This window comes from Oryzias latipes, chromosome 21 (genome assembly GCF_053564925.1).
Source record: "Oryzias latipes strain Hd-rR chromosome 21, Olatipes_Hd-rR_3.1".
Taxonomy (NCBI): domain Eukaryota; kingdom Metazoa; phylum Chordata; class Actinopteri; order Beloniformes; family Adrianichthyidae; genus Oryzias; species Oryzias latipes.
The window spans coordinates 23,252,652-23,276,702 of NC_136257.1; the positions used below are offsets into that span (position 1 = coordinate 23,252,652).

The 24,051-nt window shown below is 37.2% G+C and overlaps 2 protein-coding genes across 18 annotated transcripts in view; one reads left to right on the forward strand and one right to left on the reverse strand.

Moving 5' to 3' along the window:
* The window catches only part of LOC101174632 (coiled-coil domain-containing protein 148), a 30,678-nt gene extending 16,377 nt beyond the window's left edge, over window positions 1-14,301 (reverse strand). Inside the window, exons 1-6 of one of the 4 annotated variants that reach the window (XM_023950639.2) lie at window positions 14,162-14,301; window positions 6,534-6,616; window positions 6,056-6,177; window positions 2,628-2,731; window positions 1,010-1,098; window positions 767-918 (exon numbers count right to left, since the gene is read on the reverse strand). In XM_023950639.2, the coding sequence (XP_023806407.1) occupies window positions 767-918; window positions 1,010-1,098; window positions 2,628-2,731; window positions 6,056-6,177; window positions 6,534-6,616; window positions 14,162-14,181 (570 nt within the window). In that variant the 5' untranslated portion in view covers window positions 14,182-14,301. Of the gene's footprint in view, window positions 1-766; window positions 919-1,009; window positions 1,099-2,627; window positions 2,732-6,055; window positions 6,178-6,533; window positions 6,617-8,612; window positions 8,831-9,204; window positions 9,390-14,161 lie in introns of those variants that run through there. The other 3 variants (XM_078939609.1, XM_023950641.2, XM_023950640.2) reach the window with 3 other exon arrangements.
* LOC101173987 (plakophilin-4) overlaps window positions 8,783-24,051 on the forward strand; it is a 93,241-nt gene continuing 77,972 nt past the window's right edge. For 6 of the 14 annotated variants that reach the window (XM_023950631.2, XM_023950632.2, XM_023950633.2 and 3 more), the window contains exon 1: window positions 8,783-8,965. Coding sequence is in view for 8 of the 14 variants with exons in the window: in XM_023950636.2 (XP_023806404.1) it covers window positions 8,921-8,965 (45 nt within the window). In the remaining 6 variants the exon portion in view is untranslated. Of the gene's footprint in view, window positions 8,966-19,217; window positions 19,343-24,051 lie in introns of those variants that run through there. The other 8 variants (XM_078939600.1, XM_078939601.1, XM_078939603.1 and 5 more) reach the window with 5 other exon arrangements.

A 24,051-nucleotide genomic window follows, 5' to 3' on the forward strand; every position in this document is an offset into this window, starting at 1 on the left:
CACACAAAAGTTATTTTTGCATTTGTTTTTATAATTTACGACATTTTTGCTTTGGAAAAAAATCTATCCTGATTTTTTTCTTTTTTTTTATGACTACCTTACTTAAAAGAAAAGCAGATAAGACACAAAATGAGGGAACCAAACAAAAGGTTAATAAAAAACAAATAAGCCGAGGTTTTGGGCCAACAGAAGAAGCTCATGGGAAAGAAACCAGCATTTGTGAACAACTCAAAGCTGACAAAATGTCGAGAAGATGATTCACTCAACCGCGGCCCCCTTTTTTAAGACCCTGGATAACTCTTTAAGCACACAGTTCATCTTTTGAACACAGAAAACCCCTCAAAGAGTCGAAGGCAGAGCTGGTGACTTAGAGACTCTTAAACAGAGATCCATGAATGGCAATTAAAGTTTTGAAGAAGATAAATTCACAGCATAAAAACAAGAGTTTAAACGTCTGATTGATGTGAGACTGAATAGCTTGAACTTATAGAAGGTTCACACAACTAAAATTCACAAGGCAGAACACACAGGGTTAAGCATCAGATGGCTAAATGGCAGAAATTGACTGAAATTGGTTTTGTTTTTGTGGTAAAACTATTATTTAAAAAAAAACTATTTTCTCTTTCTATCAGGTGCAATGAAAATATGAACATCTTTGAAAACGCTGTACATTCTGTCTGCAAATTTAAGGCAAATTAAGTTCATGAGGAAAAGAAAAAACTTGTAGACACTTGAACGCAGTCTTTTTAATTTTTGACACAAATACCTGCATTTTTACTGCTTCCAGGTGTCCTAAATGTTCACTGGGTGGTTGTTGTAGTCCTTCGTACAATCTGAGGCGCAGCTCGTCTCTCAGCTGCTGAACAGGCTCCATAGTGGCTCTCCTGAAATCCTCCCGTTCCCTCATAAGAGACAGTCCTAAAACACATTTTTTACAACCTTCATGGACTATAATAAACAAACAAAAAAGCTTGACCTGTTTTATCCAAACTCTACTGGTTTAGTTTACCATATTCTTGAAGAGAGAACAGGCCAGTGTTTGCACTGTTTGGCTCGATCTTCTCCAGAAAATCCTGGAGGGCGTCCTCAGCCTGCTGCCTGTTTTATGAGAGATAAAGGCGACCCATAAAAACAGAACGATTACTTTCTTCAAATGTTTACAAAAAAACAAACACTAAGGGCTTTTTGTATAGATATCTACTATTACTACAGACATAGTAAAATTAGTGTTGGCTCAGAAAGTTATTTTAACCACAACATTGAATACAATTTAAAACATGACAGAATATTTGTTACACAGAAGCCTAAGATCTAAATCTAAAACCATGTCAACAAATCCATGTTAAGAGCTCTACAACTGTATACCTAAATACTATTAAATGCCAATGTTTAGGGTTATAAAAAAATATTTAAAAAAAATTTATATATTAAAAAGACTACATGTCTGGGTTTTGAACTGTTTATAAAATTTACTGTAGTTACACTTTTGTAAAAAAAAAAAAAAAAACACAATTACAAGAAGTAGACTGAATCAATTTCAAACCACGTTGGAGGCTTTGCTTTTTTTTTCTTTTTTTAGAAATATTCAGGATGTATAATATATTGACTTGTTTAACAATCCAAAAAATCAACACCAAGTTTTACAAAATCTGGCACAAATGAATTTTATTTATTGCCACTGTCAGAGCAGATTTTATTTGAATTTATTGGTACTTTTTACCATTGCAACTCATTTATTTAGTAGAAAAACAATATTGATGAACCTCTTTGTGAACTTTATTGCCTTTTTTCCCCCCTTCTTTCTGTAATGAATCACTGGGTATTCTAAATCTCATTTTTGTATTCCAGTGCCATTTGAAACAAGCATGGAAGGATAATGCTGTTTGTCTTTGCTGAAGATGTATAATCTTTCCTTTTGTTGTCCATTCCAAATAAAAAAAATGGAAAGAGTAAAAAAAGAAGAACAAATTCAGTAAAAGAAACAGAGTAAAGATGCTTTTACTGTAGGAAGGATGAAGCCAAAAAGGCATGTTGTGGACACCACTTTCTGTTGTTTTGCTTCTTGTTAACTGGCCCAAGGGTTGTCAAAAAAACAGTAACCATAGAGATAAGTTTGTGTTCTTACTCGTGCGACATTTGGCATCTGAAACCAGAGGCGATTTAAACATATATTTATGTGGGGAGTTGCAAGCAGTGGCACTTTTTTATGACCAGGCTCATTACTGAAGCTTACATTGTGTACATCATTAACCTTGGGTGGCTCAGACAGTCATTACACAGCCAAATACGCTGCACCCCAGAGCTAGAACTGCCCTTCTCCCTTCAGAAGGCATGACTCCGCCATGCCCCGGACCCATACTTCTGCCTTAAACTACTCCTGCCTCTGCCAGCGTTCCACCACTTTTCAGTGTCCTGACTGTCAAAAAGATCCGCTTGAATATCTCTAGTTTTTTAACCCCCCCCTCCTCCAGACATTTTTTGGAACAAAAATTTCATCCACTTTCTTGATAAATGGCAAAGGTTCCGGTCTGGATATTAAAGAAGCTCAGGTGGAACGGCTACATTGTGTAGAAGCTGATTCCGAATACAGCGGAAAATAATGACAGGCAGTAATAAGGGCTTCTTACTTAGCCTTTTGCAGCCTGGGGCACTCTCTGCTCCACACCTGTCTGTGCTGCCGTAATAAGGAGCTCTCCGTGGTTGCCTTGGCTGCACAGCAGGTCTTCTGAACCTAGTATATGACAAGGTTTAAAGCACAACAGGAATGAATTGTTTCCCTTCCAACTGCAATAGGAAAAAGAAATATCAAACAGATGGAGAGCACCTGAGCATGTCTTCAAAGCCTTTGTCTAGACAGAAGTTGATCAGCGATGATTTAATGTATCAGCATTCCCATTTACAAAAAAGAAACATGTAGATCTGCATAGGGACTATATTGAAAATAAAGCAATAAAGCAGATCTTTTTTCATTGGGAAAGTTAAAACAAAAACTACTGATGTGCACAAGGGAAAGTAAAGGTACATTTGGTTCTTCTGCTCTGCACTTCTTCAAAGCACTCTCTTATTGCAACAATTCTGTCTTCTATCAGTGTTTTTATCCACAGGCCACTGACTTGGATAATTACACAAAAGGAAAACTCACATAAAGGATCCGATAAACACATTCAATCAAGCAGAAAATCTAAAGGGAGTACGGGGTTTATTTATGCTTTGAATGAATTTCCTTGCAACAGGTACCTAGTATGTAAGATATATATATATATATATATATATATATATATATATATATATATATATATATATATATATATATATATATATATATATATATATATATATATATATATATATATATATATATATATATATATATTAAGGCTGCACGATATGAGGAAAACTCGCGATATGCGATATTGGAAATTAATATTGCGATTACGATATAAATTGCGGTATATAAACAAATAGCAAAAAAAACAAAAACCTCATTTCCTGCAACAGTTTAAAAATTATACTCCAAATGACCCTTGTCAAGGTAGGAGGCAAACATCAAACATAAAAGGGCTCATCTGATTTATCAAAAACGTAAACTGGTCCTTCTGATAGGTTAAATGCATAAAGGGATTTATTTCATTTGTTCAATATTTCAAGCTGCCATGAGATTGTTTTAGCACATTTAAGGTAATCATTTATTGCGATTTTTGCCGTCTTTGGCGGTATGCATATTGCACAGCTTGATATATATATATATATATATATATATATATATATATATATATATATATATATATATATATATATTAGGGCTGCACGATATGAGGAAAACTCGCGATATGCGATATTGGAAATTAATATTGCGACTACGATATAAATTGCGGTATATAAACAAATAGCAAAAAAAACAAAAATCTCATTTCCTGCAACAGTTTAAAAATTTTACTCCAAATGACCCTTGTCAAGGTAGGAGGCAAACATCAAACATAAAAGGGCTCATCTGATTTATCAAAAACGTAAACTGGTCCTTCTGATAGGTTAAATGCATAAAGGGATTTATTTAATTTGTTCAATATTTCAAGCTGCCATGAGTTTGTTTTAGCACATTTAAGGTACCGGTAATCATTTATTGCGATTTTTGACGTCTTTGGCGGTATGCATATTGCACAGCTTGATTTTGCGATAACGATAAATTTGTGGTACATTGTGCAGGCCTAATATATATATATATAAATATATATATATATATATATATATATATATATATATATATATATATATATATATATATATATATATATATATATATATATATATATATATATACATTGTTTTTTATTGAAGAGTGAATTCAAGTATTCTGGTAATGCCAAGCAGGAGGAGCAGCTCCAGATCCTACAGCTACCCATCAGTTTGAGAAAGGATACAAGGTTATTTCCAGACTATTAAAAGCCCATCATTCTAGAAATACAAAGACTATTCAGAAGAGGAAATCAATCTCTGTGGCTTCTGATATTCTAAGCAGTGGAGGTCTGGGTGAGCTCATTCCATGACCAAAGGCAACTAAAAAAAAATCTAAAATCCAAAAATGTACATACCTCACTTACCACCCACTGTGTCAAAAATTGTGTTGTTTTTAACATGTTCTTGGGGCTTTTTTCTGATTATAGAGGACAAGTATAAAGATATTAAGCTCAAAATTTTTAGCATTTTTTAATTCAAATTGTTGGGAATCAAGAGCAGACGAAAAAAATGCCGCTTGAAAAAGCTTGTAGTTGTGACATAGACCCTACAATCGGAAAAACCACAACCTCCCTGCTCCGCTCCATGAGACAAAGAGATCCATGTGAGTCTTTATTTTCCTCATCTGAAATGACATTTGGCTCTAAACTGTATGGCTGAATAGCTCCAATGTTGCACCAGTAATGTTAGATTGGGTGTGTGAGGGGCTGTAAGCGAACAGGAAAGTGTAAACAGATGGGTGATGGGAAGTGGGGGTGGGCTTACACTGCAACAACAGTCCTGTCCACAACACAAAGATGAATCTCTAATGAACTACTGCTGCTCTGCAGAAACTGTCCTAGAAAACAACACTTTAATGTTTTTGGTTAAAAACAGCTTCATCATAATTAAAAGACAGCCAGGAACATTATCAAATAGATCAAAAGAAGATCGGAAAGGCAGCTTTAAATATTAACATTTATATGGTGTGATCACATTGACACCTTCTAACTATAGTTCAAAAACGCTGCATGGAAACTGGCAATTTGGTCAGAGCAGTCTAGGTTGCAAAGCTGCTTTTTGACAAATTAAATAAAAAATAAAACGAATAAACTGGACCAAAAAATAAAAAACTACGAAATAAAAAACAACAACTAAAAATGCAGTCAGCTTGAATGGAGTAAGCATGTCCATACCCCCTCCTAAAGCAAGACTTTGTTCTGCTCTTGATGCTCTCTTTGACCAAAGCCATTTTAGACAAAAAAATGGGTTTTATTGTTGGAGAAAAATTTGGATGCTCGCCTTGAGCCTTCTCTCTATCATCTCACACTTCAATTGCTTCTTTCATCAACCAATATAATGGCGACAATCAACAGCTTCAAAGTGACTTAGCATGCATGTCAGTGAAAACTTAGTTTTTCTAAAAGGACAGTTACTCCTCTAATGGCGACATTGCAAACAAATGTTTACTGCTGTAGAAAAGGGAAAAAAATCCATTCATCTCATCACATATAAAACTAACCACTTTCCTTAGTGAACTAAAGCTGAACATATTGCATGTCTTATAGGGTTTTTGGAGAGTGTGGTTAGAGTTGATGACGCCAGACACAGCTTACCAATTAAAAGAAAACGTGTGAAAGCTGACTCATCATCTCTCTCTGTAATAAATGTTTTCTCTGACTCATCCAATAAAAGACATTAAACAGTTTTCTAAACCACAGGGAGATGAATCGATATTTAAAAAGGTCTGTTTTGCACGGCAGTAATTGAAATGTTTCACTAAATGAAACAGGAAGGTGCATCAGCTTTGCTGTTTAAGAGCATGGATGGCAACAAAACATACCTTTTGTCCTATTAGATCACACTCCAGGCGCTCTGCATCAATAACTGCTTGAAGTCGTTTATGTTCAGCAGGTCTGTACCTTAAGCTGCTGAGGCCATTTTTCATTTGCAGTACCAGTTTTTCTACAAAATAAGCAAAAGTTGGTTTAGAATAACTGTAATTCCTGTAACTGTCAGAGCTGCCTGGACTAAGCGGTAAAGACATAATCCCTGTGGAAAAATTAATCAATTGCATATTTAATTACGCAATTAACACACAGGCAGAGTGGGACAGCAAAGAACAAAATAAATAGATTCCTTTTTTCCTTCTAACCTTTACTGTGACTTAAAGTGGCAGCTGAGTAAATTTGACACTGTTGCCTTTGGCAAAAAAAAAACATCCAAGACATGAGCAGAGAATTCATCAGGGCTTTGGGTCAGAACAGTTCAATGGACCACAAGGTCATGCAGTATTTCAGACTCATTATTCAGTGACTCACCTGAATCTTCAGCTCTGTATGGTGTTATGAATGTCTGTAGACCCCTGGCAGCCATTGTTGAAGAGCACGCTTTCCAGAATGTTCTAAAGGATTAACAGTCATACAGTTTGGAAGCGTTTTGCACTGTTTTTGCGAAACTCTGCTTTTTGTAAACATGTAAAAACATTAATTAGTTCATTGATTGGCATTGCAATTGTATTTTAAACATTGTCTTTTGTTCATCAACATGAATGACTTTTGGACCATTTTTATTTCTGTAATTTTAAAATAAAATAAAAACTGAATTTGCAATAAATTATAAAATGTTTCATAATATTAATTATAACATATTAAAAATATGTTATGAATATATATTATTTTATACAACACCTCTTAATTGAATTTTTGCCATACTTTGTCTCTGTGAGTATATTGTGGGGAATATAGAATTCAATATCCAGCCAAAGGACGTGTCACACAAGACTGGAGCTGGAGATCAAACCTTTAGAAAAATGCATAAAGGGCTGGAGTGAAGTATACTTGAATTTATAATTTAATCTGCAGTATGAGTGACAAGAATCTGATTCTGGATCCATTTGCTGGATCAGTGCTCTTTATTGCCCAATCCTTTGGCGCGTATAAATTATTCTTTGTTTAATCTTAGCTTGCTTTTTCAGACTTCAATCTTAGCCTTCCCTTGAACTGACTTTTTCTTTAGCATTGTATAGAATAATAACCTGACAACTCAAAACCTTTAGACAGCTTATTCCACCGGAGCAAGCCACAATAGTGCACACAATTACCGGTAGGTTTGATTAAATGCTGGGTTGACTTTTAATTAAGTTTGCTGATTGGTCATTTTATGGAGATTCCTGTCTGCTGTTTATGTTAGGATTTGAGCAAAAAACTGTATATACTGCATATATATATATATATATACATGTACTGTATATATATACACATACATACATATATATATAGATTCACAATGGAAAATTCACAATGTTCATTAAAATGGTAAAAATAACAGCTCATGCAAATTTAACTTAATGAACTTTAGCTGTTTAAAAGTTAAACCTTTATTTTGCTTATTTCTTTAGACTACAGAAAACTTCAACCCTGTTGACAAGAACAATTTTAATTGTATACTTTTAATGAGCTACGAAAAGTACACCACAACATAGGGGTGTTATGTAACTGGTACAATCACTGTATAAACTTGTAGATTGTTTCTGCCTGTAGGAGTTTTTGAACCTGGTTTTACGATTCTCACTCTTAATTAGTTTGAGTAGCAGGCTCAACTGCAAAACATGTTGAAACTGGGAAGATTTCTCAAAAAATAAGATGGCACTTCCTTGCCAATATCATGTGCATTCACTTTTCATTTTACATGAAAGTTAAAACAGAACATAACTTAGCAAAACATACATAGCTATAACTAAATGTAGGCATGAATCAAAGATAATGGGTCAACACCTTCATAAATGTAATTTGGGACAATACTTGAAAGCATATATAACAATAAATTTGTATGTTCAGGGTCCCAATCTGATCATATTTTCATCTATCGTAAAAGTGTCCCCAGAGGTCTCTCAATTACAATTATGCCATTTTTAGCAGGGGAATATATATATATATATATATATATATATATATATATATATATATAATAACTTACATCACACTGGAGCGGAGCAAGGAGCTTGTGGTCAGACAATTGTTTTCTGTATGTAACAACCAACTACAAGCTCTTTGATAATTCATTTTTTGTCAACATGGGAATTTGATTAAATAATACTCAGAAATGCATTTTTAATCTAAAATTACTTTATTTATGTCCTCCATTATGAAAAAACAGCACCAATTAAAAACACCAAAAACACTTTTTTTTAATTCAAGTGGAGTAAGTTAAACAGCTATAACTAGATCTAGGTGTGAATCATAGGTAATACTGGGACACCACCTTAAAAAGTGGACTGCAGGACACATTAAAGCGCATATGACAATGAAATCTGAACGTTTAACCGTTTTGTACAATAAATATATCGCACCTGACCAGTATAAAACATGACATTTGAATTGCTAAGTCGCCTAGCTTACCTTTTCACCCCTTGGTACAGCGCATAGGTTTACCAAGTTGGTAACCACGGTAACTATTTTTTCCTTTGTGATTGGTTTATTCAACCTCGCGTACCTCCTTAATAACGCCCCTTTCTCCCACTCCAGCCAATCAGGAGTGCCGATGGGTTTCCCACATTCCCGTTGACGTCATGCACGCTCGCTCTGCCTGGGACTGCTGCTGCTGCAAGCAGCCGAGGGGTCCTCTTCTTCGTTCGGTCATGGACACGAGTTTTGCTCCTCCACATGCATGGAAGTAAGCGCCTTTGGGACTTTACAGATGAACTTCCATGTTCCCATGTCGACCCGGGGCGCAGCTTAACGGTCCTCCTAAGGTATGGGAATTTAGTTTTCGGCGTTTCTCCAACTGTACAATAAGGGGAAAACGAGGGGGAAAAGAAAACACATCTGGGGCTGGATGGTTGCACAAGTACGAGAACTCGGAAGGAAAGTAGGAGATTGAAGTGTGCGTGCGACACGGGACAATCTTCTTTTAGGCTCCTTCACAGCAGGAAACAACCTAATTCTACCTTAATCTGCTTCTTGCGGTCGATTCATGGCAGACAATGCTCACCTTTGAGGGATACTCTTTGATGATGGTGGCTGACCGCTGATACCCAAACTTCGTCGATTAGCATGAAGAAGAAGCTACGCGAAGTGCTCCGGCCGGGTGTCCGCGGCGCGGGTTTAGTTTTTCTGCAGAAACTGCCCCTTCATCGTGGAGGAGCGGTAAAAATGGGAGGCAGGTGAGCTTAGAGTGTGGGAATCTTTGGAATGCGAGGTCGCTGAGGGAGGGGATCGTAACTCTGTCCCAACAAGATAGTTTTTTTTAATACTCCCACGTTACACGATGATACGCCACATTTTATCATGCTTATCATGCCCCCAAGACATATATATATATATATCATTTTAAACAAAAAGTACATTTAAATTTTACTTTAAATTCGTGTCATTATTAAGACACAATGATTTTTTCATTTTTTTTTACTTTCTGACATGATATAATTAAAGCGTTTGAAGTTCTAAAGTAAATGTTTCAATTTGGATTTATTTCTTCTTCTGGTTTATTTCTGTTAATGTGCCATCTGCAGTTATTGTGTTGTGTCTTTACTTTTATTCCCTAAAAAGACTGTTTTTGTCTTTTTTTTAGCTAAGTCTACCATCAAAACAGTGGACGTTTTTATGGTGCAATTTTAACCAGATAATTGATTTTATTCCCATGTGATTTGCTCAATTTTAAAGCCCATGGTGGAAGCATGTGGGCTTTAGTATTTAGTAGGTCATATTTTATTTTCTCGCACACAAACTGCTAGAATTATTATATGTGTTTAGGTTATTACACTTTTAAAGTAAGTTAGTGGTTTTAAAATAGAGGTACATAGATTGGTGCTTGGTGGTTTTCCTTATGCTACTACATTTATACTAGACATTTTTCTATACTTGTCATAATTGTATACAACTGTCAGAAATTTGTAAACCTCAAGTGTTTTTTCAATAAAAAATGTATACTAGACATTTTAAAAATGTCTAAAAAGACCCATTCCAATGAAAATTGTCTTTTGGGTGTTTTTAACCTATTTTAACCTATTCTTGCAACACGTTTCTCATAACAGAGGACAAATACAGTACAGACCAAAAGTTTGGACACAGCTCATTCAAAGAATTTTCTTTCTTTTCATGACTATGAAAATTGTATAGTCACACTGAAGGCATCTAAACTGTGAATTAACACATGTGGAATTATATACATAACAAAAAATTGTGAAACAATTGAAAATTTGTCATATTCTAGAGAATTAAGAGGAAAATTGAATTTGTGAGTACTTCATTATTCAAATCATCTTAATTTAGGGGCAGATGGAAAAATGCAGTTTAAAAAAAGCTTGTAGGTGTGATGTAGAAGCTTCTATGGCAAGCCGCCAGGTCCCTGCTCTGCTCTATTCTGATGCATCCGCTTTTATGACTAGATCCATGTACGCACATTTCTAATAAACTCCTGCTGCTCTACAGAAACTGTCAGAGAACACAACAGTTGTTGTTGTTTTTAAATTTAGGACAAGAACGCCATCAATCCAAACAAATGAAATCTTTTACAAAATCGGTAGTTTAGAAGCTGATCGGAGTGGAGATTTGCCGGTATTAAGGGGGTTTTCTTTTATGCTACTAGATTGACATTCAACTTTTTAGAAATTAAGCACAGATGGCACAATACTTTGTGCTGTTTTTTATTTCTAAAAACAGATACACTATTTCGTCATGGTATTTTATTGCGGCCTAAGCTTTATGCATTTCTGACATGTTCTAAAAATTGCGTCTGATTGTGAAAGGTGCCATGCAAATTCACCTGCCTGGTTCCTGGGTAGGTGGTACTTTCACATAGAGTATGTCATTGAAAAGTTATGCACAATACACCTTGATACATTAACATAAATCTTATGAAATAACATCTCAAGTGATGGTTTAAATTCTCATCTGGTAAATGATGTGATACAAAATGAGATGTCATTAGAAATGGCTGCATTGAGCACAGTTTTGTTCCGTCTTAAACAACTGTGGTAGCTAAAATGTTTGATAGTAGTCATTGAACCTGAATTGTGCAGAAAAGAAATGTCCAAAGTGGTAGTTAAATGAATTGGAAACCGGCATAAATGTCTTTTATTTAGGCTGCAATGCCTTTGAGTATCTCCATTGTAAATGCAGTAACCCTTTATCACAAGGAACTTTTTCTAATATTTCTCCGGCAGAGTTGGATGAGCAGCTGTTGAGGATATTACTCTGAATCTAAATGAAAAGCCTGAAAACAGCAATTGCCACGGGTACTTTTTTGTTGTTTTGAAGCCAAATGAAAGATCTGGAGCTCAATAACTTAAAGGCAATTTCTTTCCAGCAAAATGCTAGCAGTCAAAGGCCTTAATACCACTAGTCTAAAAATAGTTCACAGAATGGCCCCACTAATCCACTGAAACTGTTGAATTCAAGAGGAAAAAAAGTACAGGTAGTTACATCTCATCCCACACTTTTTTTAAACTAGTAATACTTATTGTGTGACAAAAAATAAAGTCCAAACAAGTTTACAATCGCTTTAATTGTGTCATTTTTTTGTCACCATTCTTATGTTCTGTTATAATGAGCAGTTGTTTTTCTGGTGTTGCTCATCAGAGTGGAACTTCGTAGGACAATGTCATTTTAGCTATTTGACACTGGAAGTTCACGTAGTGCACACATCCGCTTTTCTACAGTAAATGGACTTCCAGATTCCCAAATGGTTCCTGGCTCCTCGTGATCCACATTACTGAACTAGACACACACAGCATCAATGCTCATAAACACTGTTTGAGATTCCCTGTGAAACACATATTTCTTTTTCTGTTTTTTTCCTTTTTACACGAAATAGAAAGGAATGTTTTAGCTTACTTAACAGTTGGAGATGCATCAAGCCAGATGTCATTTTAATGTGTCATGTTTCTGGTTGTTTGCTCTAAGTATATACCGGTAGTTTGCTTTTCAGATTTTTCAGTAAGTTGAATTCCACACTTTAATATTTTTATAAATGTTTTTTTTTAAAGGACATCCTAACATTATCTGAGGGACAAACAAATCTGTACTTAAGGTTAAGTATAAGATTGTTTGACACACAGTGTGTCTGTCTAACGGACACTAACAATAGCTGAATAGTTGAGTTCTCCTTAGGCAGGCTACTCCCTGTGCATTTTCACCCCCCAATTCTCGTCTAAACTTCAAGGAATAATCTCTTATCCCCACACTGCATGTCAGATTCTTTCTACTGTGATAAAAACACGACCCCCTCCCCCTTCCATTTTAAGCTTTATTAACAGACAAAAAAAATGTCTAGTCTCTGACTTCTAGCTTGTGTGTCTAAAAAAATGAAATGTCTGTTTCCCCGTGAGTCTGTACTCCCTCTATGTATGAAAATTAAGTGGTAAACTACTCGTTGTTATGCCTGAGTAAGCCAAGAGAAGTCATGCTCAGTCATGTGTTCTCAACAGATGTGCAGTCAGTACAGTCTCCATCCTGAGACTGGGAGGTTGTGGGTTCAAATCCACAGTAGGGTCATACCAAAAACTCTAAAAGTGAGACCCAATGTCCTCCTGCTTGAAACTCAAGATTAAGGGTTTATTCCGACTGGGATCACTGTTTGGTCCAGACCCAGTCTATTTAATTTGGTCCGGATCCAGTCCTGAACTAAGCGTTTGCTCTGTATACCAATTGAATTGTATTTAACCCCACAGTTAACAGGGTTGCATTTTGTTCTTGAATTGTGAATGCCTCCACACCATTTCGGTCTTTTAATCTGCTTTCTTCCCTCTAAGGCTGCATGCACTGCCTGCCAGAAGTGGCTAGCTACTTACCTCCTTCTAAACGCAGCATTCACTAATGGAGTCTGGACACACATGCTGGAATATCTAGACCCCGGCCAATCAGTGGAGGGCTTCGCTATCTCTGATTGGTTTTAACCATAAAATAGGCTTGACCCTTTTACACTAGAGCTTTAGCTCCAGCGTTTACATTCTTAGCTCACTGTAACTCTTCAACAGTGTGCGCGATTAACATAATTCCAGCAGATTCTGCACAGCAGTGTAGCGCTCACACGATCTACATGAATTATTCTGTTGCAGATAAAAGTGTCTGCTTTACCCGCGTTAGAATGAGCTTATTCACCTTGATTGCTTTAGCGGTCGGGGAGTTACGATATGTCAAAGAGCATGTGTCATTTAGGTGTTGACAGCGACATCTCTGGTGTAAAACAGCTATTGTGTTTCTGATGTTGAAACACGGGAGAGTTTCAGAGTTGCAGAAATGTTTTTATTTATTTATTTATTTTCTACTTCAAACTTGTGGGCTGGCTGGTATGGTCGTTTCTTTGAAAATTTGTTGGTCACCATTGAAAATTAGGTTGCACTCTAGAGCCCTGTGTATTGATAAATTGCAATAAATGGTAAAATAAGAGAGTCTACTAAGTAAATTTCAAGAAAACACTGTTTGGACACTTCCAAAAACATTAAGAGCTGTTTGGGGTTGCATCTTGATTGTATCTTTGCCAATTTTTTGTACAACTTGAGCCAACAACAGAAAGAACACATTATTGACATTATGGCATACATCTTGGGATGCGTAAAGCCTCTGCTGACTTGGATATTTTTTTACTGCAGTTGTTGTGAAGTCAAACAATTTGTAAGACATCAGTTGGTCTTGTAACACTTCACAGCAGGTGAGTCTCATTAGAGCAATCCTATAAATGATCAAAGCCCCAGCATTGTTGGGCACTAAGACAAGGACATTTATTCAACCTCAGAGCAACTAGTAACAAAAAAAAAACAAGTGAACAGGATTTCTTGACCAGTAAGGATTAGTCCTTTCAACTGTAAGGTCAAAAGTTACATCAACCATTTGAGTTGTTTTTGGTTGGATTTTGAAGATTATCTTGCTTTTTCCAATAAAGTGAAAATGTGTTCATGTGCTGCTGTGTACATGGTCATGGTGTGTGACAGTGCAAAGTATGACTATACCTGCCAAATATGAGGTCCATTATAACTTGGTAGTTTGAGCAAGCCCCTCATTTTGTCATTACTTGCAGACCGTCCAGGTTCTGGCCTTTTTGTCGACCCCCTTTGTTCCTTACTCTCTTGTCTTGCTCTATTCCTGTCAAAATGTAGGCTACCAAAGTCCCTTTAAATTGTTATAGGGAGAAAATCTACGCCTTGACTCTGCTGTCAGGAAGAATTACATTTTTCAAAAAATTAATGCCTTTTGCGGTACTTTCGGTACATAGAAACAAAAATATGTTATCTTTTGAAAGTTCCATTGTAATAAAACTATCCAAGATCTTTAGTCATCAAATAGTTCAGCTAAACTGAAATGGTGAAGAGAGACTTACATTATAAAAGCCATGTGTTAGGAGAGACTGACTGAAACAATTTTTATTGCTTTGATTTCACTCTTTCGTTGTTACGATCAACTTTGCCTGGAAGGATCTTTTCTTCTCATGTTACTTTTCAGTGGAAACCACATGTGGTGAAATGGGGATCTTTCCAGACTTGAGTCTTTCTATACGTCACATTTAATTTTTAGATGAGATCAAGGATAACGTCTAAAAATATTCAGGGCTCTTACTTTAAGAGTGTTTTTTCCCCAGTTCAAAATAGAAAACATCATATAAAAATCAGAAAATATTTAGTGATATTGATCAGAGGTATTTTAGATTGGCCAAAACTATGCAGCTACAAGCTTCAAACTCAGAATGTCCAAAAAAAATCATTAGTTTTATTTTGTGGATGGATTCCATACAGCTACAGATAAGACAAAACTAAACGTATGTCAGCACTTTCAAGGATTACATGCACAATAGAATTTTGTCCAGTAAAACAGCCCTCTATTGACTGGACTTGCTGAGTCTGAGAGATGTCCCTTCCATTGACAGCGGAAAGAATCGGCTTCACTATTGTTGCCTGCTGTAAATGGAGCCTTCCTGCTGGAGTTTATACTCAACTTCATATTTTAGACTGACCGTGGATGTTTCTCAGCAGAACTACCCTTTATTATTTATAAGTATTACACACATCATCACCCTGGGCAAGAGGTTAATCTTTACTGGTAGCAAAAAGAAGGGTTGGACGAAAGTTCACAATGGTGGTGTATGACATAAGCCCTTGTCAGAAACATTCAGTAGCCTCTGAAGTCATAAAGACATGTCAAAACAGAGACTAACATTTATTGTGGAGCAGAAGTGTTTAAATTAAACATCATGCCATGGAATGGTACCGGCATATTCGTTTTTGATACAATAGTTGCTTTATAAAGTTTTTTATCGTCACTCTTCTTAGAATTTATCTGAATTTGTCTTTAGCCTGATCCCAGTAAAGTGTTGTAATAAATAACTGTTTAGAAATCATGAATCACTCTTAAAAGCTTCCACAGGCATGAGTCACAGAGGGTGTGTTTATGACGCTTGCTGTGATCTACGTTTACAGTCTAACTTCAAGTCTGACCAGGTTCGGTGCTGTCCTGTGGCTGTAACAGCATCTGATAAAAGTCACTTTAAGTCAGAACTTTTAAATGTTTATAATTTAGTAATAATGTTTATATACAATAGATAGATAGATAGATAGATAGATAGATAGATAGATAGATAGATAGATAGATAGATAGATAGATAGATAGATAGATAGATAGATAGATATGGGTCTTTTTCCACCTTAACAGTTTTATTACTTAAGAATATATCAAACAGCTTTTACCGACAAGACGAGGTAATTTTATTGTTCAGTTTCAACTCTTCAAAATAAAAGCCCATCTGCAGCATTCCTGTTAACTTAATAGCACAGCATTGGCTCAACATAAAATATGCTTATGTAAAGTTCTTTGTTAATTTGTTAATTCCTACTAACTTGGATTTTGAGTCCCTGGAACTCTTTGCATACTCTTTAATGTTGATGAAACAAATCTCCCATTCACGTTCTACATGTAGTTTTATTTTAAAATACACTTTTGGTCTGTATAGCATTTTAACAGCTATTGAGAATTTGTGGCCCAGCAACGTTTTGGCATTTTAAAATCTGCCTCAACTAAATGTATAATTGAAGAGCCATGCCCTATATAATCTGTATCCAGAAGTTTGCATTGTCACCTTGTTGAGCTCTTAACTAGGTTGATTAATTTTCTGACAATTGACTTATTTAATTTACTTTTCCTCTGATTACAGAGGCTACAAACCTTAACCGATGCTTTAAAAATGATTAAGGTATTTTTTTCTCATTGTCATTTAAGTGACCATGAGTATTGGCCTTTTATTTAGGCTGCAATTAAAGCTAAAGAATTTTGAAGGATTATTTTGTTTGCCTCATCCATTTACATAGAAATTTTCTTCCTTAAATGTCAAGGCATTTAGGAAGTTGGAGACAAAGTCAAATTACATTTGAAAAGTGAAGTTGTTGACAGTGAAAGTGAACAAATGAATACAGTTCAAGCACATGGCATTTGGAATGACATTTTATAGATTGCTAAGCTTAGGTTTTGGCTGTTAAGTTGAGAGGCAGATGCTGGATTTATAATATCAAAGTGCACACTATATATATTAGTTTAGCCAGGGTCATTTGATAACACCATGGTTGTATGGTCTGTATCTTGAATGCATTGGTTTCTCCTTGAAGCTCATAAATGTATTTGGTTCAAAAGAAATTTACTCGAAAAGAATCATTTGCTTTATTACTAAATTAGAGTGCAGCAATCAAAGTAGCAAAAGAAAATACAAAAACATGGAGCGACAAAAGGCTGCATTTTTGTGTGCATTACATGCCTTTTCACAAGATTTGCTCTTACTACTGACAGCACTGGGCTGCATGGTGGGGTAGTGGTACTCACAGTGAAAAAGGAAAAATCCCGGCTGGGACACTTTTAAATGAAGTTTGCATGTTCCCCTCGTGCATGCATGGGCTTTCACAGCACAGTGCTTCCTCCCATGATCCAAAAATATGCATCATAGGGCAATTGTTGACTTTAAATTGACCTTAGATGTGAATGTTTTTTTGGTCGTGTGGCCCTGCAATTATCTGGAAACCTGTCCAGGGTGTACTTCACCTTTGCCCAATTGTAGCTGGGATAGGCTCCAGCAACCCCATGATCTCAAAAGGTATCAAACGAAATAGGAAGATGAATGGATTGATGGGCAGCGCTGGACATCACATAGTTGTGTCAAAGCCATGAGTAAAATTCAGTTAAAACAGTCTCCCGAGTGGTTTTGTTCTCAAACTTTTACATTTTTAAAATGGATTTTTTAAGGGTTATCCTAAATTTACCTTTTTTTGCTCAAGTGTAGTTTGTGTTAATTTGACTCATTGGGTCTGTCCCCTCTGCTCATAGAACATAAAACCTCATTGCTTCCCTTTAGTCTCACTTCAGATCACCAGATGTTTTTTTCCTTAAGAAAAGGCGTTAAAAAAGCTGTCTTCACTTTAAAAATCCTCTGTGCAATTATTTGCTTCACCTTTCTATTGCTTCTCTTCTTTTCTGTATTGTGTTAACTGCACCAGGCAGAAAGGTGGAACTCTTCTTTCTACTAGTGTTACACCTTCATGGAAGTTTGTGATGTAACAACAAAGCAGAAACGGGGTCAAGAAATGATCTGTAAACCGGTGAAAGTGGAGGACAACTAATACTGAGCCTACTGCTATTCAACTGATTTTTGTTTTATTGTCAATTGCCTCCAAGTAGAAAAATTAAAGTATGGATTTAATAGTAATACAACAACAAGAAAATAACAGAATTAACACTAAATGACCAATAACCACAGTTAGCAAAAAACTATAGTACCGTTAAATGAAACTGAAATCCTTTTCCCTCCCAAAAATAAAACATATTTTCTTTTAAATTATGTTTTTGTTCCCCATGGACACTTTGACACATGGATGGGCAAGCTGGGAAATGAACCTGTGATCTTCCTTGTCAGAGGTCTGCCACTCTACCTCTGCATCATGGTTGCCAAAAAGACGAAAAAGAAGCCACAGAAGTCCAAGATATTCCGGCTACTCCAACTCCTCAGCTCTAATTATATCAAGGCCTTATCAGTCGAACCAGTTTTTACTGCACGTGTAAAGACATGACAGATGCTGCAACAGCAGCAGACACTTAGATGGACTGGTTCATCTGTGACATCATGTAAAACAAAAATCAAGCAACAGTTACTACAATTGTAATAATGGGTTTGTAAATCCCCAATGACCACCACTCTGTCCCTCTGACTCTTTTGTGCCTTTGGTCCTAGTGTCATGTGATTAAACATTCTCACAGTATGTCTGGACAGTCATAGGGGATTTTGTTTTTAATAATTTCACAATCTACCCACGTGCAAGAAGGATCCTTCCGAGCTTGAAGTACCGCCTCTGGGATTCAGTAAGGATGAAATGACCATTCTGTCATTTAAATAAAGTATCATTGATCTTTTGGAAGCATAGGAATTTGTTTTCCTAGCCGGCTACTCCTCTAAAATATACACACTATAATGCTATAAATCCTTATTGGGCAACATTATTACTACAAAAGCCATGTTTGCATTGCAGTCTTATGCAAAAATCCATTAGGGTGTTAAATATGTTTGTCTGACAATCTGTGACAGGGTGAAGCATGTCTGTCTCGCACAAGATCTGGTTCTATTCAAGGGATTTGCATGCAATCAGAATAATTTATGTTCTGTTCTGTCACAATGTATTACTGGAGATGACATATTGGTAGCAGCCGATGAGAGTCTATCAGTGGAGCCTCTCTGCCTTTCATTATGTGAACTTTAGTTATAGGGAAATGATTTTGAAGGTGCATAATTTCATTGGGAATTTATTCATGGAAAGATAGTTCTTTCTTTACTCTGGCACAATAGAATTCTAGATTGTTTAGTAGGGGACTCATCTTTCCTGGCTCTTTCAGTATGTGTATCTCGCAAGATTAAGTACACCTCAGGACATGAAGTGTTAATGTGTTGGGTGTTTTTTGTATCGTTAATCAGGGACAAGCTGTGCCCTGTGGACACATGTTTACATCGACATCCGGTTATTGCGACATTTTAGGGGTGAGGTTCGTTGTGTAAAGAAGGCATGGACAGTTTTTAAAAGATCCAGTGCTCTTGGCTTTTATCTCAAAGGAAATAGTGAAGGAGCCTCATAGATTTCAACTAATTTAATCCTAAATCAACAGAATGACAGGTATGTCTCTTTTTAAAGCCGTCTCTATAAATGCCTTTGGCTCAGACAGGGTAATTATTAACAGAGTGATTATGTGTACAAGCGAGGTGTTATCTACTCCAGAAAGGAGAAATTCATTTGACTCAAGTGTCAATAATACCATTTTCAATTTCAGCAGTAGAAAAAAAAAAGCAAATCATGCTTTAATGTCATAAGGTTTTAATGGCAGTGAGCTCTCAATGTAAAAGACTCAATGAATTGATTCCCTTTACAGGGTAATTTTAAGTCTTGATGAGTAGTTACTGTATAGTTCATGGGTGTTGTAGACTGTTAGTGGGAAAAATTATACATTTTGTCAGCACTTCTGCCTGCACTTCCTTAAACGTTTAGGGGGCCTACACCTTTTTGGTATGTGGGCTTCTTAATAACGGGCCAGAGTGGTACTTCGCCAGGGACCAGGGAGAAGAAAGAAAGAAAAAACGTCATTGCGCTCATTTAGTATAACAGTGACATGTGTTTTAAAAGATGTTTGATTGGTCGTTCTGCATGTCAATCAAATGATGTGAGGACGAAAACTCGCTGACAGATTTTTAAAAAAATATTTTAGTTTTTCTTTTAGTTATCTTTGATGCCCCACGATCCACTAGGGTTGGGCGATGTCCCTTAATTTGGCCGTTGACGATGTTTGCTGTCAACCATCGGGATGGACGATGACATCGTCGGGGGGGGGGGGGTGGGGGGGGGTATTTTTTTTACATTTTTCGTTCTTATATAACTGCTATTCGTTATTTTGCTTTTTTCATTTTATTTCCCAACTAATGGTTAATCCGCGATGATCCAGTATAAACTGAGGGAAGTGACTTTAACAGAAAAAGTAACAAACAAAATAGAAAAGAAGTAGTCCACTCCCGCACTTAGCGGAGTGGACCGCCGGAGTGCGGATTTACAGCTTTGTGTTTTATGGGAAGGGGGGGGGTACATGAGCGGTATGTGTGAGAGATTTAAGACTGCGATCCGTCCCGCAGCTCTAGGGGTACTAGCTACCGAACTCAGAACCGGGTCTAAAAGTGTGTGTCTGAGCACAGCACGGATCGTCAGCAGACAGAGGTTTGAGCATCAAAGCAGAAATGTCGCTCAGTCCTTAGAAAACATTCAAGCAATCACGTGGATTTGTGTTTCCAGTCGTGTCCCGACTAAATAAAGGCTGATGTTATTCACAGCATGCAGCGCCACCCAAAGCTAATGTTGTTAGCCCGTGTTAGCATACTGCTAATCCTGGCTTCGTTCAGAAAAAGCACTGACCACACGGATTAAAATTCAAACGATGAGCGAACAGGTGTTTTATAATAACCGTAACATTATTAAAAGCACGTTTAGAAGATCATCTCGTATTTTACCGAGCTGACATGTCAATATATATAGCCGCTCGGCGCTGTTATCGTTTTGTATCGAATTGTTACATTCAATAAAGTTTGGAAAAAAAGCCGCTCGGCGGAACTTGTATCCCCTTCCGGTTTTCAAACTGCGCATGTGGGAATACTGCGCATGTGCGAATGATTTATTCCGACCGAAATTGTGACCTTAGTGAACGTTTTTATATTCTGAAAACATTTTTCTGGGCCCATCTACACGGTTGGATTCTAATCCGACCATTGATCCCATCAAGATATTTTGTACATGTAACCGCGGCTTATGGTGTCGTCGCGCAACGTGGCGGGGGCGTGGCATCACGATGGTGGTCTCTCCATCGGGATGTCAGTCACCCATCACGATGGACGATGATATCGTCCATCGGCACAACCCTACGATCCACCACCACATCCGTAATGAGCACTCCTGTTCTAGTCAAAGTAAAAACTTAAAATTCATGAGGTTCATTGTTAACATCTAAGATCAGTTTTGCTGTCTGTTTAAATAGTTACTGATAATTAGGGCTGCACGATATGAGGAAAACTTGCGATATGCGATATTAGTGATCAATATTGCGATAACGATAAATTTGCGGTAAATAAACAAATAGAAAAATAAACAAAAACATCATTCCCATTTCATTGCAACAGTTTAAAAATTATACTCCAAATGACCCTCATCGACATGGGGGACAAACGTCAGGGTGGCTAACCCTGGTCCTCAAGAGCCTCAACCCTGTCTGTTTTCCAATTCTCCCTAGACTGCTCGATAATGATAACCAAAGTCAGGTGTGTTCAGTCAATCAGGATGTGAAATCACTTGAGTCAGCCAATCAACAGCAAGCTGGTTAAGGAGAGCTGGAAAACAGGCAGGGTTGAGGCTCGTCAGGACCAGGGTTAACATAATAGGCCTCCATCTGATTGGTCAACAATGGGAAGGCGTCCATCTGATTGGTCAAAGCATAAAGGGATTTATTTGATTCGTTAAATGCTTCAAGCTGCTAGAAGATTGTTTTAACACATTTTGGGTTTGCGATTTATTGCGATATTCGCCGTCTTTTGCGATATGCATATTGCAGAGCTGGATATTGCGATAACGATAAATTTGCGGTATATTGTGCAGGCCTACTGATAATCAAACTTTATGCAGTAATAGTTTATTGGACTGGATGTCACCAATCATTTCTAGAATTGACTTGATTCACCAGAGACTGGATCGATTCGATTCTTGATCCACTCGATTTGATTTTAAATGTACATGGTTCACACATTTAGACATATTTGTTTACTAATACAACAATAATCTTTTAAAATGTGTTTTGAAGATATTCATATTGTTCTGATACAGCTCACATAATGATCCAAGAAAAATGTTGGACAGTCTGTTTGCCTCTCCTGGAGGGCATTTCAGTTTGGCCACTAGTTCATTCAGTTTGGCAAGAAACGGTGCTTTAGACCACAAATGGTTTGTTAAAAAAAATGTTTCCTTGAAAGAGTTTGAAAAAATCATGCCTTTGAGTACACAGAGCTGTTCATTTAGTCAGCAATGGATGTTTAGGTAGAACAAGCATTAACATTAGCTGTCCAATGGGAAATTCCATTATACGTTAGCATCAAGCCTAGCGGACTGATCAGAAGCTGTCAAACAACTTGCCAGAATTGCTGTCTCTGTAGTGGTTGTACCAACGTGTCACATTTGCCTCATACATTATATTTTCAACATGGTCTGTCTTCATTGTGTCTTCACTCCCCCGTTGCTTGTTCATCCAGACCCCCTGGGGGAGTAAAAGACGGTCCTATCTTTTTGCATTTTTTTTTGAAATGGCCTTACAGTGTGGTTATATAAGCAGTAAATATGTACTAAAGACAGCAGAAACGCAAAAAGGTTTTTTTTTGTCTGTACATCATCACCAAGCTAGATTTTGCAATCAGTTTTTTTTGGTGATGAAAACTTTGATTTCTTGTGAATAATAAAATAACATACAATCATTTATTTTGTTATTACCTTTTTCCATGTTTCTTTTGGTAAATCATCTTCTACACTTGTACATACACAGCATGACAAGAAATCAATCTCAAATTTTGATCAGAGACGGCCTGTAATATTTAGTCATACCAGATTTATAAAAAAAAACATTGCTGCAACATCAGTTGGCACTGCAGCATTGCAGATATTATACCATTCTGTCTTCCCCTTTCAAGCAGCATTTGTGTCTCAGGGCCCACTCCCAACCCAACAGTTGGACTGTGCTATACTGACAGCACCACAGGGGCTTGATTTGGTGTTGTCCCTGGCTCTACATATTATTTTCTTTTACCATCAGTGCCCAGGCAGGACTAATATGTATTGGCCACAAGATCAGGGAGGGCCAGCAGCCAGTGTTGGGGACAACACCACAGCGGTCAAAGCAACTAAAAGAGTCATACTTTGAGGGGGCACGACTGATTCTGGCACAGCCCAACTGGTGTACTGCGAGTAGAGTCTCTGGCTACGTTCACACTGCAGGGCTTAATGCTTAATTCGGATTTTTTGAAAAAATCCGAATTGTTTGCTAGACCGTTCACATTTCCAAGTAAATCCGAACTTTTGTGATCTCCAGTGTGACCGTGACACGACCCAAACGAGACCCGCGTGCGCAGAAGCCAGAAGAATACTCAACGGTGAACGACGTCACTTGTTGTTTGACAAGCAAATGTTAACATGGATGTCAACAACAGTGTTGTCAAAAGCGGAACTCTTTTTGTAATATTAAATTTATTTTCACGAAGGAGCAGCACAATTACAATCTTCTCATTTTAAGAAGGCAATGGAGTCGGGATCGTCTGTACCCACTGTAGTGGAAGAGGAATGTGTATGTGTTGGGGCCGCGCGCCCGCGTGTGTGTGTGCAAGCGCGTGCCGCGATAGAGAATAGGGGGGGGGCAGTGTGGGCGCGCATTCATGTTGTGTGTTACGGAGGACGGTAATAAAAGAAGGTTTCCCCCAAAATAAATGCTATGGACTCTTTATTAACCCGTTCTGGAGAATCTAAGGATCAGAACAGGGAGGAGGAGGAGGATCGCCTCGGGTCCCCCGCGCTTCTGAGCACAGTCGGAAAGGGGAGAAAGAAAAAAAAGTTATCGCGGTAAAGGTTCAACACCACGCTCTGCCATTTATCTGGAATTTTTTTCAAAAACCGCCCAGTTGCGATAAGAGCCCTGGAGTTTGGCCTGAAAAGAGCGATCAGCCCAAATATTAATCCAATCGGGGATCTCGCTTCCCTTCCACTGACTGATCTCAGCAGCATCGTTCACCATGGTTAATGTTTACGTTCTCGTTCCC